This window comes from Triturus cristatus, chromosome 5_1, assembly GCF_964204655.1.
Source record: "Triturus cristatus chromosome 5_1, aTriCri1.1, whole genome shotgun sequence".
Classification (NCBI taxonomy): Eukaryota; Metazoa; Chordata; class Amphibia; order Caudata; family Salamandridae; genus Triturus; species Triturus cristatus.
In genome coordinates, this window is record NC_140587.1 from 493,923,611 (window position 1) to 493,939,794 (window position 16,184).

At 45.7% G+C, this 16,184-nt stretch overlaps 1 protein-coding gene across 2 annotated transcripts in view; it reads right to left on the reverse strand.

Annotated features, from left to right (window-relative positions):
- The window catches only part of LRRCC1 (leucine rich repeat and coiled-coil centrosomal protein 1), a 423,515-nt gene that overhangs the window by 334,495 nt on the left and 72,836 nt on the right, over positions 1–16,184 (reverse strand). For both annotated transcript variants that reach the window (XM_085605344.1, XM_085605345.1), the window contains exon 3: positions 14,527–14,592. In XM_085605344.1, coding sequence (XP_085461470.1) covers positions 14,527–14,592 — 66 coding nt within the window. The remainder of the gene's footprint in view (positions 1–14,526; positions 14,593–16,184) is intronic.

Here is a 16,184-nt window from a genome sequence, read left to right on the forward strand (position 1 = left end):
CCTCGAAAAGGCCAGGAAAAACTCCAAATCTACAGAAGCCCACAACAACTTTACAGGCGCCACCAACGCCCACCACCAACTCATCAGAAATCCAAGAAAGAAAGCGATCAAAAACAGAATCTCCACGCACGTGCACAATAGCAAAGAACTCTTCAGCATCATCAAGGAGTTCGCCCAACCCATCAGCGAGTCTACACACATACCTCCCTCACAAGACCTCTGCAACAAACTCAGCACCTTCTATCACCACAAAATCAAGAACATTTACGACAACTTCGACGAAGACAGCCAACACTCAGATCCCTCACCAACCACCCCCGACACCTTGAAGCCAACGACTGACAGCTGGACTGCCCTCACCACCGAAGATGCACTGAAGACGAAGGCAATCCACTCCGGGGCCCCCATGGACTCCTGCCCCCACCACATCTTCAACCGAGCCGCCAACACCATCGCCCCCATGCTTCGCCACACCATCAACCACTCCCTCACGAACGCCTCCTTCCCCTACGACTGGAAGCACCCAGAGATCAACACCCTCCTGAAGAAACCCTTGGCAGACCCCATCAACCTCAAGAACTACAGACCCATCTCCTTACTCCCATTCCCAGCGAAAGTCATTGAGAAAGCCTTCATCAGCCAACTTGCCACCTTCATCGAAGAGCACAACATCCTCGACTCCTCCCAAACTGGTGTAAGATGGATTAAGCCACGCCCTATTTACAACACTAAGTTAGCATAACCGAAATAATTGTTAGCAAGCCAGCTTGTCGTTTCTGCTGCGCTGCACACAACACTGTTGTTATGTGTTATTCATTTTAGAAATGCTGACTCGACTTTGCCTTACAGGATAACAAACTGTTGTTTCACATTCTTAACAGTGAAATGTGTCCTTGGTCTGTACATCATGCAAAGAACGAGTCTGGGTCACTAGAAGGTACAGAGTGTTGTGATTAGATTGATCGTACCACTTTTTAGACATATCATACATACAGCTGCCAATATCTGAAGGACAAGCGTCTTTAATATTGCAGAACAGTTTGGTTTTACAGGCATTCGAACAGAAGAGCTGATGCATGAGAGAGCTGATCCTTTGATGTGATTCTACTAAGCTGATCTATACGGTATAGGGTCCCCCCCCTGTTAGCCTAAGAGACCTTCTAATAGTATAATAATAATAATATGTTAGATTCTAGAGAAAGGAGTGTGGGTGTATACCACTGTCATTATTAGTATGATTGCTCCTTTCATTTTGTATGGTATTGTAAAAATGCTTATGGTTCTGATCTGTACTGTTAGTCTGCTAGTGTTAGCCAAAGTACTGCATCTTAGGACGCGAGGTTTATAAAATAAACTCTTTAAACTTTACCGTGTCTGTATTATTATGTTGTGGACTAATAAATAGATACGAACAGGTATTTCGGATTCCCACCACTCCTGAGAAATATCTAAGTCGCTTGTTCTGGTTTGTCTATACATTGGGACCGCCTAGCTAGATCTAGGCTAACGAATGGGATACTAAGCTAGTCGGATAAGGGGTTCTGAGGGGAGTTTTCTGGTACACCACAATTCTCTGAGGTCCTGGTCTCCTGCGCATAGTTCTGTGCAAAAGCAGAATCCCTGCAACATGGCGCCCAACGTTTGGTCTTATAGTCTGAGACGCTTTAGTAGTACTTGATTTTAGTCCACAACTACCCTCACTCTCGTTTCCGGAAAACAAGAGTGACGGTTTAACCTACCTAGGTTTTGACTAAAGGTTCTATCAAGCTTGAAAATTAAAAAGGTTACAACTTTTGAGCCCAAGTGCTACTGTAAATATCGTTGTTACTCTTTAGGGTGTCCTTATGGCGGTTAATATTCTCGCTCATAGTAGGGTTCCTCTGCGCGCTCATTTGAGGGCTTATGGGGTACCTGATGACGGGATGGCCGTGGTCTTTGTGGTCAGTGCTGATGCCACCTACCCTTATGAGTTGTTTTACTCATGGGTGACCTTTGAGGAGGTGGATACGGACGATAATTTGTTCCACGAATATACAGCCACGCCTGTGCCTGCGGCTTATGCCCCATATAGGACACTAGAAATACCTATTTCTGCCTGGCAGCATACAATTTGGTTTAATGGCACCCTCCCCCATGAGGTCGTATCGGCGAGAATGGGCCCGTTGTCAATTGCAGGGGCCACTTGGCCGGTACTGGCCGGATATACTCCACATCCACGCTACCTGACGGTGGGAGTGGGTGATTTACGAACGCTACACACAGCCCTGATTACGGTCCATAGGGCTTTAGTGCAGTATGTGTCACGCACAGTTCAGGTGGGAGCACCTGCGGATGCTGGGCACGGGACGGATCACCATCACGCGGTGGTGATTAGCCCTGTTATGGTTAATGCGGTTGTCGGCAAGCGACCTCTCAGTAAGGATTAATTTCCTTACTGGCTTGCGGAAAAATTTGATCAATTAGAAGCCGTGTTTCCAAACACTACACCTGTGGATAAACACAGGATACTCACCATTACTTTGCCGAAGGACCTGGTCCCTGAACTTGTTGATTGTGACAATTGGGGCAAGGTCTTTGCTGCGACCTATTCGAAGTGCTACGGCACTCCGTCTATGTCTGTACTACCCTCCGTCATCAAGAAAGTCCAAGAAAGTCATGGTGCGGAGGCAAAGATTGGCCTCCAGCTTTCATTTTGGACGCTCCAAGGGACGAGGAAGTTATACTTCCTCCCTTTGGGCACGCAGTGCCCACGGATGAGTCTACTAGGTTAGCCGGGGAGTGGGCACAGGTGCTTGCACCTGCGTTATATCGTAATCAGGTTGGCTGGGATAAATGTTCTCCCAATCACGAGATTCCATTGAGATCCGATCCCCAGCCTCAACCCCAATATCCCATGCGTCGCGAGGCAAGATCTCACGTCGCGTCTATCCTTGAACAATTAGAATATCAAGGAGTGATTGAGACATGTGTGTCACCCATGAATAATCCTTTATTCACTGTGACGAAGCCTGACGGGTCGTACCGCCTAGTTTTGGATTACCGGCATTTAAACTCGCATTGCCGGACGTGTGCGGTGCAAAATACTCATAGTTCGGCTCTCGTCGATAGTCTTGTGAGAAAACATTTCAAAACTACGCTCGACTTATCAAATGGCTTTTATTGCCATAACCTGGCCCCTCTTAGTTATGAGTGGACAGCATTCACCTCGGGTGGCAAACAAAAATTGTTCAAACGGCTCCCGATGGGCTATAAAAACAGCCCTGGAGTTTTTGCCGCTCGCGTGGTGTCTCTCTTAGAGATGGTAGACCCGGAGGCATACTCGTATGTTGATGACATTTATCTGACTGACGACGAGTTGCTTCCACACCTTGCTCGTGTGGATAATATAGTGACTATGTTTGCAGACTTCGGTTACAAGTTTAACTTTAAGAAGTCCCACATTGCTGAGTTTACAGTGTTGTTCTTGGGGTACGAACTCAATAATGAGGGTCGAGGCTTGGCACCGCAATTCCTTGAGAAATGCGCACGCCTTCGTATCCCTACGACACTGAAAAAAACTCCAATCCCTGCTGGGTTTTCTGAATTTCGGTCGATCCTACATTCCTGATTATGCTCAGCATATCAAGACGCTTTATGCCTTGATACAACCAACTTTTACCAGATCTTGCTGGCTGCCAGAGCATTCATTAGCTTTGTATACTTTGCAAACTGATCTTCTAACAGCGAAATATTTAAGATCTCGTGACAACCAAACCAACCTGGTCATTAGAATTGTTCCAGGCGCGGAAGGTTTCACGTACTTAACGTTCAATGAGGGCGACACAGTCCCCATTGCTTACAAATCTCATCTGTACACTTCGGCTGAGCTGCGATTTTCCACTGTTGAAAAAGTCTTAACAGCAGTTCAGATGGCGATCATGAAAGAACGAGCGCTATCACAAGGAAAGCGCATGCTAGTGGTAACACCGTTTCCTGCCCTCGAAGCAGTCACTAAAGCTAGTGTACCGAATTCTAAGGCTTTGCATCCAAGGTGGATACAATGGGCGACCTCCTTAGCTTCGCCTGACGTCGAATACATCTTTGACGCAGCGCTGCAGACTCAGGAGAGTTTGGAGTATGATTTTGTTCATCCTGCTCCTCTGTCATTGCGCCCTATCGAGGAATACCATTGTGTCATATACACCGACGGGTCGGCGCAACCCGCAACTGGATCAAGGCACGCTTATTCAGCGGCTTGCGCAATTGTAGTCGGTACTTTCGTAAATGGAGAGTTCCAATCTGATGCAGTGCATACGCAGTCATTGGGTGATTGTACCGCGCAGTTGGCGGAGCTTCGTGCTCTAGTGCTTGCACTTGAGTTTGCTGATCACAGGGTCACTACTCTTATAGTGAGTGATTCATACTATTGTGTTCAATCTTACAACGACAATTTGCTTTTTTGGATTATGAATGGTTTTCATAATTCCAAAGGTTGCACAGTGAAGCATAAAACGCTTTGGGCTCGAGTGGCAGAACTTAAAGGGAGTCTGCCACTTGTGAATGTAATTCACACTCTTGGTCACCAACGAGTTGGTGTCCATGCTGTCGGTAACAGTTTGGCTGACGAGGCAGCTAAAACAGCAGTGGCAACATACTTAGTAGCAGCAGTTACAAGATCAAAATCTAAGATTGATGCTGACATCTTGGCAGCTATTGCTGCTTCTGAGACAGGGACAAACTTCCCTAGAGGTTTCCCTTCTTGATACCATTATCACTTAAGTCCTGATAACGTCCCGTTAGTGAGGATTAACGACGTTGGTGATAGATTAATTCCCAACGCGGACTGCAGACCAAATTTGATAACGGCTGCCCACGAAGGTGTTGCGTCTGCGCATGCTGGAGTGTCAGCAACTGTGTCTCTTTTACAGCAGCGTTACTGGTGGTACGGTTTGTATAAACAAGCGCGGGCTTATGTACTTAGTTGTGACATTTGCCAGCAGATTAAACCTTCTTCTGTAGCGCGTCCACCTCAAACGCAGCTGCATATATCTAATCAACCACTTGCGTGTGTTTATTTAGATCACTGCGGTCCTTTTACCTCTGATACTGCGTACAAGTACATCTTGGTTGCAGTGGATTCGTGCACACGTTTTCTGTGGGTGTGGCCACAAAGGAGTGCTGATGCCAGGACTGTCATCAAAGCATTGCGTGTCTTTATAGGGAGTTTTGCATGTGGTACCCTTCACTCTGATCAGGGCCCGGCGTTCGCCTCTAAGGCGTACAAAGAAGCAATGAGAAGTTTGGGGGTCCAAGTTTAATTTTCGTCTCCATACCGGCCTGAGGGCAATAGTGTTGTGGAAGGGATGAACCGTGACCTAAAGCAATCGTTGACAGCCAAGGTGTTAGGTACAGGCCGGAACTGGCTTGCCCACTTGTATGACGTCCAACGTGCACTTAATAAACTCCCTAGAAGGTCTCTGGGTGGGCGAACCCCGTACATGATGCTCTTTGGAGTGAGAATGTTTGTTCCGGACCTTGACGGTCTAGACATGGCGGCGGCTGCCGCGCCTTTTGACCTAGATGACCACTGTGCTGTATTGCAGAATCTACAAGAAGCAAGAGACACTCTGGCAAAGGAACACGTGCCCTCTACATCTGAAGAAGCGCTCCTGATTCCGGTAGTCGGCTGCCTACCTCGTGTTGGTGACCTGGTCCGTGAGAAGGTGGAGAACAAGAAAGAGTTTGGCCCCTCTTATCGTGCACCAGTCCCGGTGCTTGGAGTATTGGGTACACGTACAGTTGTTTTACCCCCACTTCCTGGTCGCAAGGGTAACAGGTACATTTCAATTGAGAATGTCAAGCTACACAGGGTGGCCGATTCTCCATAGTATGACACCTTCGGTTTCCTGCCCTTCAATGCTGAGAAACTCTGTTGTGATGCCACCCTCTATCATCGTGCCTGAGGTTTTTATTGAGATGCTTACAGTTTCTGATCAGCCTGTGCCACCTACTGCTGGTGGTTTGCCTGAAGATCCTGAGTATGCTTATCCTGCAGAAGTCGCTTTGCCCCTATTTCTTTACAACAACACTTACCCAGTCCCATTCTTCCTTTGAAACTGAATCATTGACTTCCACTGCCCCTTCCAAAATTTCTATATTTTTTGCCTGGTTCAAGAGACATTTTTTGGTTGCACCTTGGACTTACATCTGGCTGGTGCTGATTTGTATTTTTTTTATTCAGGACAATTGGCTTTGTGGTAGTGTTTTTTAGACTTATCAATGGACACTACCTGAATGAGCGTTCTTCAATTGAATTAATTAATGGAACTTTGGCCCCCCATTCCTCATCACACATCATGAAAAGGTACCAAACGTTTGTGAACATCACCGCCTGGCCTGTACGTGATGGGATTGCTTGGGATGCAGTGAACTTTCAAATTCATGGTCCCACCGAAGTTATTAATGTGCCAACAATTTTTCGTATTTCTATGGGTGATGTAGTTAAACAAAACATCCGCTCAGATGATTGGGATGTACAAGCAATAGAAGCACTGTTTTCTGATTTAAAATATTATGCTGCATTTGATGCTGAAGAACTGTATTTAAATACTGCAAACTACGATGAACAATTTTGTTTTCAACATTATGGCACACATTTCCTACACAGAGCAAATACTTTTCGAAATTTTGTTAATTTCACTCAATGGGAACATTGTCCTGTCCCTATGACTGGCAGCTCTGCTACTTTATTGAAAAAATTCACATATTTTTCGGATTTTAGTGTGTCAGACCCTGCTTCTTTTTATTTTAAGGTGGCGGTAGAACCCACTTCTAAGGTTAGATTGACACACACAAAATGATTATATTCCAAATCCTTTATGGATAAATTGTCTATTGGAGGTTATGACGTATGGAAAGCTACTATCGATCTTAAATCGGTTTGGGGAACTAAACCGTGGCAGGTACAGGCAACGGAGGCTTTGCATCGTGCCTGTCTTATCCCAAACCATATATTATTTTTAAATTTGTCTATTTTTCAGACCACCTGTTTTGGATTGGCTATATCTAAAAAATTTATTTCCCCCTCGATCCCTGATCTGGGTGCTTATCCTCTTATCCTGGTTGGGAAAATCACTCAGATCTGTCCCTTACTATGTTGCAGTCCCTTGTTTCCAATGGCACCTTCAATATTTCAACATTGAATCCTGAGGGTTGGTTGGTATGGCAAACAAGCTCAGATTCCTGTCAACGTCGGTTTCTGGATTTGGCTCCAGGGTATACACAACTTAGGGTTGACCCTCGTTTCACATCTTCACACACGGTGACTACCTACTCTGTAGGTAAGTTATGTCAGTCATGGCTGCAACATTCCACGTTAAATTCAGTTAAGCTTCATTTATCACGATTAAATGACAAAATAGATTTGAATGATTTTATTAAGGGTCCTGCAAATGGCAGGTCTAAACGATGGGCTTATGCTATTTACAATGAAATTTGGAAATTGTCGCAAATTGAAGCTGCTTCTAGATTACGTGCTATTGAACAGGCCAATATGGAAAAAGTATTGGCTGTGATAGATAATAGTATTAAGACTTTGTCTTCTAGAATTTATACATTAGATAATATTGTTTCTTCTGTCGTAGACATTGTGCAAGATGATGTAGCTGTGTTGTATCATGGGCAAAATCAGTTGCGTTCAATTATGCAGTTTGCATGGACATTACAAACGTTAAAGGCAGGGAAAGTCCCTTGGGATTACATGAATATTTCATCGCTGTTCCTTCCTTTTAATTTGACAGCAAAACAGCAGTTCATGTCCATGAAAGACGCAACTTACGCATTGCTGCACATTGAAAAATTAGAGCCTTTACCTTTTTCTGTTGCGGAGTTGAATTCAGCCGTGTGGCTTATACACAGATTAGTCACTTTACCTTTTAGTTTGTTCAAATTTAGTTCGTGCATGAAGCATTATGCCATTGGCACATATGAACAAGTTGGTGATGCGTTCCTACACGAAGTTTGGTCACTTCCGTTCACTTACAGATGCGTAAGGGATGGCAAGGAGGTTTACTTAAAAGGTGAAGAATGCTCTTCCGCTCCTGAACACTCTGTGGTTTGTAGACATATACAATTACATGGCGCTTGCAATATACACGCTCCTAATTTAGCTTGTGTCCTAAAGGGGATTCCAATGCCAGTTATAACTTCTTCTATTAAGCTGCTTGCCAACGGTAGTTATTTGCTTTTAAACAGTGAAGCTTGCTGTGGGATGCTAGTGGGTATTCCTTACATAGTCACTGTTTCGCAAAAAGTAGTTTGCAGTAATAACGTCCTTTTCCCACCCCCGCAAGGCCGACTCGATATATCCATCTGGCCAGCGATTCCAACCTTGAACGCAGAGTTCAATAGGATGAGCAGAATAAGGGCTCTTTTGTCTAAAAAAGAGGTTGCGTTGACTTCGTCCGGTGAAACATTTCTTCTTAATGTGGCGAACACACGCACTGAGGTACAAGCTCTTTTAAATACTGACCTCCCTCTCCATTTTGGAACCTTGATTCAAACTATCTTTAATGCTTCGTCTACGACTGGCCTTGTTCATTTTTTTAAAATTGTGGGCTCGGGCCTCGTGACATCTTTCCAGACTGTTTTTGGTGTGATCCCCGCATTTTTACATTCTATTTTTTCAAGTGTCTTCGGAGGGTTCCCCTTGCTCCTCGCTTTGGTGGCTGGGATCCTCTTGTTGATTTGCGCACTTCGATATGGCTGCACACCAGGAGTTGCAAGACAGCATGCTCCGCTTGCTCCATCTTCGTAGCCGTATGCTTGATTACTACGGCGCCTTACCGCTGGCGGTATTAAGCGTCAAGTATGGATGGTCTTTCCGGTTTCCCTTTTTTACGTGTGTGCAACCTGTCTTTCATTGCCTAGATTGTCCCTTCCAATGGGCTCTGGACTTGTGCCTGTCAAACTTGGCGTCACCTGACCCGGATTTTGATGAACTAATGTGTCCCTTAGTGGCTCATGAATTTGATTGTTCTGGTGTCGGGTTTATGGCTTTGGGTGCATCACACGGAGTCCTTGGTAACTGGGATATCGGAGAGGCGGCTATTGAATTCCTTGAAAGGAGTTATATCGAGGATGCTGACAGTTGTCCTATCATGGTGCTTGATGCTCCGATAATTGATGAACACGTGTGTTCCTTTCCCTTGTTAAATTGGATGGCAGATACTTTTGCGGACCGCTCCAATTATTTCCTCTTGGAAGCTGTTGCAACTTACGGTGCTTATACCTTTATGGATTGACTGATTGACATTGTCACTCCAGGATGCATCCAGGCCTGTTAATTATTCATCGAAATTTTTACAAAATTTTTTAAAGACATCGTTTCTCTTTTTTTTTCTTTTTGACGATTTTTTTTTATTCTCGGACTTTACGCTTACCTTATATGGACTTATAGTTCAGGCCGCGGTTCCGTTCTATATCACTTGAACTCTGCGTTCTTGATAAGTGTATCCCTATTGGTCAGTGCTCCGATCATGGGGGGGTGTAAAATGGATTAAGCCACGCCCTATTTACAACACTAAGTTAGCATAACCAAAATAATTGTTAGCAAGCCAGCTTGTCGTTTCTGCTGCGCTGCACACGACACTGTTGTTATGTGCTATTCATTTTAGAAATGCTGACTCGACTTTGCCTTACAGGATAACAAACTGTTGTTTCACATTCTTAACAGTGAAATGTGTCCTTGGTCTGTACATCATGCAAAGAACGAGTCTGGGTCACTAGAAGGTACAGAGTGTTGTGATTAGATTGATCGTACCACTTTTTAGACATATCATACATACAGCTGCCAATATCTGAAGGACAAGCGTCTTTAATATTGCAGAACAGTTTGGTTTTACAGGCATTCGAACAGAAGAGCTGATGCATGAGAGAGCTGATCCTTTGATGTGATTCTACTAAGCTGATCTATACGGTATGGGGTCCCCCCCCCCTGTTACCCTAAGAGACCTTCTAATAGTAAGAAAACAGCACCAAATGCACCACTCAGCTTGTATAATTTAAATAAGTCCAAATCATTAAGGTTGTTCTTTTTCAAAAAACTTCTTCTTTATTATGCAGTTTATCATGCAATCTTTAAAACTTCCAAAAACAGCCAAAGCAGCCGACGCGTTTCGCCCACCTTTGGACTTCTTCAGGGCAAAAACAGTGGGTTGAATGTCATCATCTTTAGGTTCTCTTTTACTTTCTTCAGAAACCTTACTACTTCAATTTGTAGGATATCCCAGATTAGTATTCAAGTCCGGTGACATCAGTATTGTGAATTAGTGTGATGATGGGTCTATACGATAACTCCTCCAATAATGAGGGCGAGTATATCCTGTTCTGAGATACCCGATTCAGTATCCAGTTACGAGTAAAGGAAGGCACCGACCCGTCTGGTAGCAGCCTACCAGACGGGGTCGGTGCCTTCCTTTGGAGGAGTTATCGTATAGACCCATCATCACACTAATTCACAATACTGATGTCACCGGATATTGAACCTTTCTACATCGCATCAAAAAAACTTTTTTAAAAAAGGACTTTAATACTAATCTGTGATATACTACAAATTGAAGTAGTAAGGTTTCTGAAGAAAGTAAAAGAGAACCTAAAGATGATGACATTCAACCCACTGTTTTTGCCCTGAAGAAGTCCAAAGGTGGGCGAAACGCGTCGGCTGCTTTGGCTGTTTTTGGAAGTTTTAAAGATTGCATGATAAACTGCATAATAAAGAAGAAGTTTTTTGAAAAAGAACAACCTTAATGATTTGGACTTATTTAAATTATACAAGCTGAGTGCTAACCAAAATTGCACACTTATGGTGAACGAAATCTTTCACCAATAGATATATTGAGTTACTCTTAAATCCGGTGCTGTCTTAGTGGGATACCGTTAGCTTTGTGTATTTTACTCATAGACCTTCTAATAGTCTAATAATAATAATATGTTAGATTCTAGAGAAAGGAGTGTGGCTGTATACCACTGTCACTATTAGTATGATTGCTCCTTTCATTTTGTATGGTATTGTAATAATGCTTATGGTTCTGATCTGTACTGTTAGTCTGCTAGTGTTAGCCAAAGTACTGCATCTTAGGACGCGAGGTTTATAAAATAAACTCTTTAAATTTTACCGTGTCTGTATTATTATGTTGTGGACTAATAAATAGATACGAACAGGTATTTCGGATTCCCACCACTCCTGAGAAATATCTAAGTCGCTTGTTCTGGTTTGTCTATACATTGGGGACCGCCTAGCTAGATCTAGGCTAACGAATGGGATACTAAGCTAGTCGGATTAGGGGTTCTGAGGGGAGTTTTCTGGTACACCACAATTCTCTGAGGTCCTGGTCTCCTGCGCATAGTTCTGTGCAAAAGCAGAATCCCTGCAACACTGGCTTCAGAAAGAACCACAGCATGGAACCAGCTCTCCTCGCCGCAACAGACGACATCCGCTTCCTCCAGGACAGAGGAGAGACAGTAGCCCTCATCCTCCTCGACCTTTCAGCAGCCTTTGACACAGTCTCTGACCACACCCTAACACGCGGACTTCACGACGCAGGGATCCGGGACAAGGCCCTAGACTGGATCCGCTCATTCTTTTCCAGCAGAACACAGCAGGTCAGACTCCCTCCCTTCTTCTCAGACCATACACTGACCACCTGCGGAGTCCCCCAAGGATCATCCCTCAGCCCCACGTTGTTCAACATCTACATGGCTCCGCTCGCCCCCATTGTCAGAACCCATAGACTCAACATTGTTTCATATGCAGACGACACCCAACTCGTCCTCTCCCAACGCAGCCAAACACAACTTTCAAGAAGGCATGGAAGCAGTCACCAAATGGATGAAGAGCAGCTGTCTACAACTAAACACGGACAAAAAAAGAAGTACTCATCATGGGCTCACACCCTGACGACTGGAACGACACCTGGTGGCCCCCCCACCCTCGGAAGCCTGCCCACCACCATGGACCACGCATGCAACCTCGGAATCATCCTGCATTGCGAACTCAAAATGGACCGCCAGATCAACTCCGTCACATCCATCCTTCCACACCCTCTGCCTCCTCCGCAAGACCTTCAAATGGATCCTCCTCGAACATAGACAGACCGTCACTCACGCCCTCATCCCCAGCAGACTTGACTACGGCAATGCACTCTATGCCAGAATCAACAAAAACCTCACCTGCAAGTCTCAAACCATCCAGAACACAGCCACCAGACTAATCCTCAACCTGCCACGACACTGCCACATCACAGAGCACCTGCACACACTCCACTGGCTCCCCATTGAGGCAAGAATCACCTTCAAGATCCTCACACACGCACACAATGCCCTCTACAACACCGGACCAGCGTACCTGAACAGCCGCCTCACATTACATGCACCCCAAAGCACCCAACGATCAGCCCAGCTCTCCCACACGGTGGTCCCTCGCACCAGGAGGTTCCCAGATCCGGAGGCAGCTCCTTCTCCTTCCTCGTGGCCAGAGGCTGGAACGCCCTCCCGGTCCACCTCAGACAGATAACATCACTCCCTAACTTCACGAGGGACCTCAAAACATGGCTCTTCGATAGACGTCCTTCTTGATGGACAGGATGCTGCGCCTCCCATACCCCCCACCCCCATCCCAGTGCCTTGAGACCCTTACGGGTGAGTAGTCGCGCTTTAACAAACCCATGATTGATTGATGGCTATTGACTGACACTCCCAACAAAGAATGGCTTCAGTGTCGGTTTTCCAGCAACAATGCAGGAGTGGGGGGGGGGGGGGGGTGGTAGGGAGGGGGCAAAGAGCAACAACACAGGAGTAGGGGGTGGTAGGGAGGTGGCAAAGAGCAACAACACAGGAGTGTGGGTGGGAGGGAGGGTTGCAAGCAGCAACAACGCAGGAGTGTGGGTGGGAGGGAGGGAGGGTTGCAAGCAGCAACAACGCAAGAGTGTGGGTGGGAGGGAGGGTTGCAAGCAGAAACAACCCAGGAGTGTTGGTGGGAGGGAGGGAGCAAGCAGCAACAACGCAGGAGTGAGGGAGGGAGCAAGCAGCAACAACGCAGGAGTGAGGGAGGGAGCAAGCAGCAACAACGCAGGAGTGTTTTGCAAGCAGCAACAACGCAGGAGTGTGGGAGGGAGGGGGCAAGCAGCAACAAGGCAGGATTGGGGGTGGAAGGGAGAGGGAAGCAGCAACAATGCAGTAGTGGGGTTGGTAGGGAGAGAGCAAGCAGCAACAACGCAGGAGTGTGGGTGGGAGGGAGGGAGGGGGCAAGCAGCAACAACGCAGGAGTGTGGGTGGGAGGGATGGTGCAAGCAACAACAACGCAGGAGTGTTTGCAAGCAACAACAACGCAGGAGTGTGGATGGGAGGGAGGGGGCAAGCAGCAACAACGCAGGAGTGTGGGTTGGAGGGGCAAGCAGCAACAACGCAGGAGTGTGGGTTGGAGGGGGCAAGCAGCAACAACGCAGGAGTGTGGGAGGGAGGGGCAAGCAGCAACTATGCAGGAGTGGGGGTGAGAGGGAGGGGGCATGCATCAACTATGCAGGAGTGCGGGTGGGAGAGAGGGAGCAAGCAGCAACAATGCAGGAGTGTAGGTGGGAGGGTGCAAGCAGCAACAACGCAGGTGTAGGTGGGAGGGAGCAAGCAGCAACAATGCAGGAGTGTGGGAGGGTGCAAGCAGCAACAACGCTAGAGTGGGGGTGGGAGGGAGGGGGCAAGCAGCAACAATGCAGGAGTGGGGGTGAGAGGAAGGGGGCAAGCAGCAACTATGCAGAAGTGGGTGTGAGAGGATGGGGCAAGCAGGCACAATGCAGGAGAGGGAGGGGGCAAGCAGCTACAACGCAAGAGGGAGGAAGCAGAAACTGCAACACAGGAAGGGGTGGGAGAAGGCATGCAACAGCAATGCGAGATTAAGGTGGGAGGGGATTTGGGTGGGAGGGAAGGGGCAAGCAGCAACAACGCAGAAGGGAGGGTGGTGGCAGGGATGAGGCAATCAGGAACAAAGCAGAGGGTGGGAAGAACAGAGCAAGTAACAGCAACAATGCGGGAGAGGGCAGGAGGAATGGGACACTGGACAAGGAAGCAGTACTTGCGCCATGCTCCATGGGACGGACCAACACAAAGAGGAAGTGAAGCGAGCACGTGATGACCAAAGAGAAACAACTAAATGAGAGCAATGATTAAGCCAAATAATGGGCAGAAATTGGTGGGCTCTAAACTCCCTGTAAGTAAACAAAATGTTTTGCCAGCGAGAATGCATGCACCATCTCAGTCGAGACATTAAAAGAGAGTCAACATTTTCCCCTCACAGATCATTATCTTTTGGGCTCAAGATCAGTTAGGTGTCTTTAGTTTCAAATTACCAATTATGTCAACAAGCACTGGTGGTCCTGGAAACAAAAATTCATCTTCATTTTTGGCAGGAAAAACACAGCGAAGAGTAGAATATCTTTAAAATCAAAAGACAGAGAAAGTTAAAACCATCTCCTTCATGATTGAGCCATACACACTTACCAGTTAGGTCATTTATCCGATTGTAAGATAGATTGACTTTTGTCAGCATCGTCAGTTTCTCAAGTCCTAGTCATGAAAAAGAAAGACAGTTAAACAATAAATGTACTGATAACTAGATCAAATACAAACATGATGATGGACCATCCCAACAAGCAAAGGTATTCCTGTAGCTGCTTAAATGTTTACGGTAGGAGTACCTTAATAACTTTGTCTATAATGAACTTAACGCACACTGCATGCTTAAGAACAGGGAAACAATCACCATTTCCAAGTTAGAAGGTGCTTTATAACTCAAAGCTATTCAGAAATTGTAGCCTTTCAAACCGCTTCAAGGACAATAAAGTGCTGTTAAAGTAGATCAACATATAACAAAATAATAAGTAGGAATTATTTAAGTTAAAATAATGACAAAGCCAAACTTTAAGGATAAGGGATGTAAGAAGTTTGTTTGAGTTATCTTACTGCATTGTCGTAAAAAATACACAGCAAACTGTGGGGTGTCCCGAGATCGCTCAGTGATCACAGTCCTATCATCAGAATGTCTTTAAAAAAAAAAAAACACATTGTTCTGGTGGTGACAATCATTCTCTATTCCCCGAGCCAAGAGGTGCTCATCCCTTGTCCTTCTCACCCTCATCCCCTCAAACTATTGCATCTCCAGCACAAATTGCTCTGGACAAATTGCTGATCTCTAGTGCTTTCTCTGTAGCAGCCTTTTACCCTATAGTTTTCTGTTCATACTGCAATGCTTCATAAAATGTACACTCAAATGTTGTGTCATTTTTCTTAACACCAGCAACATTCTGCCTCATATTTGCCAATGCAGCAGGAAAATGTCTCAACTGAACAACATTTTTTAAGATTAATTGTGTATAGTCTCCAATCTGTCCTATTGTTGTCATATGTGACAAAACAAATCATACTCCAGCCCAGGATAACTACACATCATAGCGGTAACCAACCTAGGTTTTAAAATATGGATTATAGTGAGTGCGAAGGCTCAACTCCATGACAACATTCAGAGCCAGCAAAAAGGGCACTTCACACAAATTACAGCATTCTATAGTTAGCAAATTATCGGCCTCCCTTTCTTCCAGTAAAGGGAGGCCTTTTCCTATACTCATAGCAATGAAATGTAGCCGCCTGATAGAATACATAACCACCTCAATGACTGCCAGATTTTTTTGGTTGTCAACTCGCTTTCACTGAAGTTAGCATCCGAGTCTTCCTGTTCAATTGCACTTCCCCTTTTTAGGTGACAGCATAGCTGTCTGGTATGCGAAAGACATCTTGGGTACTTCAGAAAGTCGATCTGGGAATGCATTCCACTCATGGCTTACTATGGGCATTGTGGTTTGTAACCCATGTTTTCTGGCTTTATTTGCTTTAGGCTGAGCAGTTGAAGTTCATTCCTAGGGTGGCACAAGTGCTGCAGTCTTTGAGGGGACGCCCTAACTTACATGCCTTGGGGGTACCCATGGATAAGTTAGCTTATGCCAATTGAGTATAGGCCAATCAAACATACACGTTCAAGTGTCAGGTCGGGTTAGCAGGCCTCAGTGCGCACTCAGTCGAAAAACCAGCAGCATCTGTCCAAATCTTAAGGGGTGATGTTACAAAGAGGCAAATCCTTACACGCTGGTTCTTTTTCTTCATTA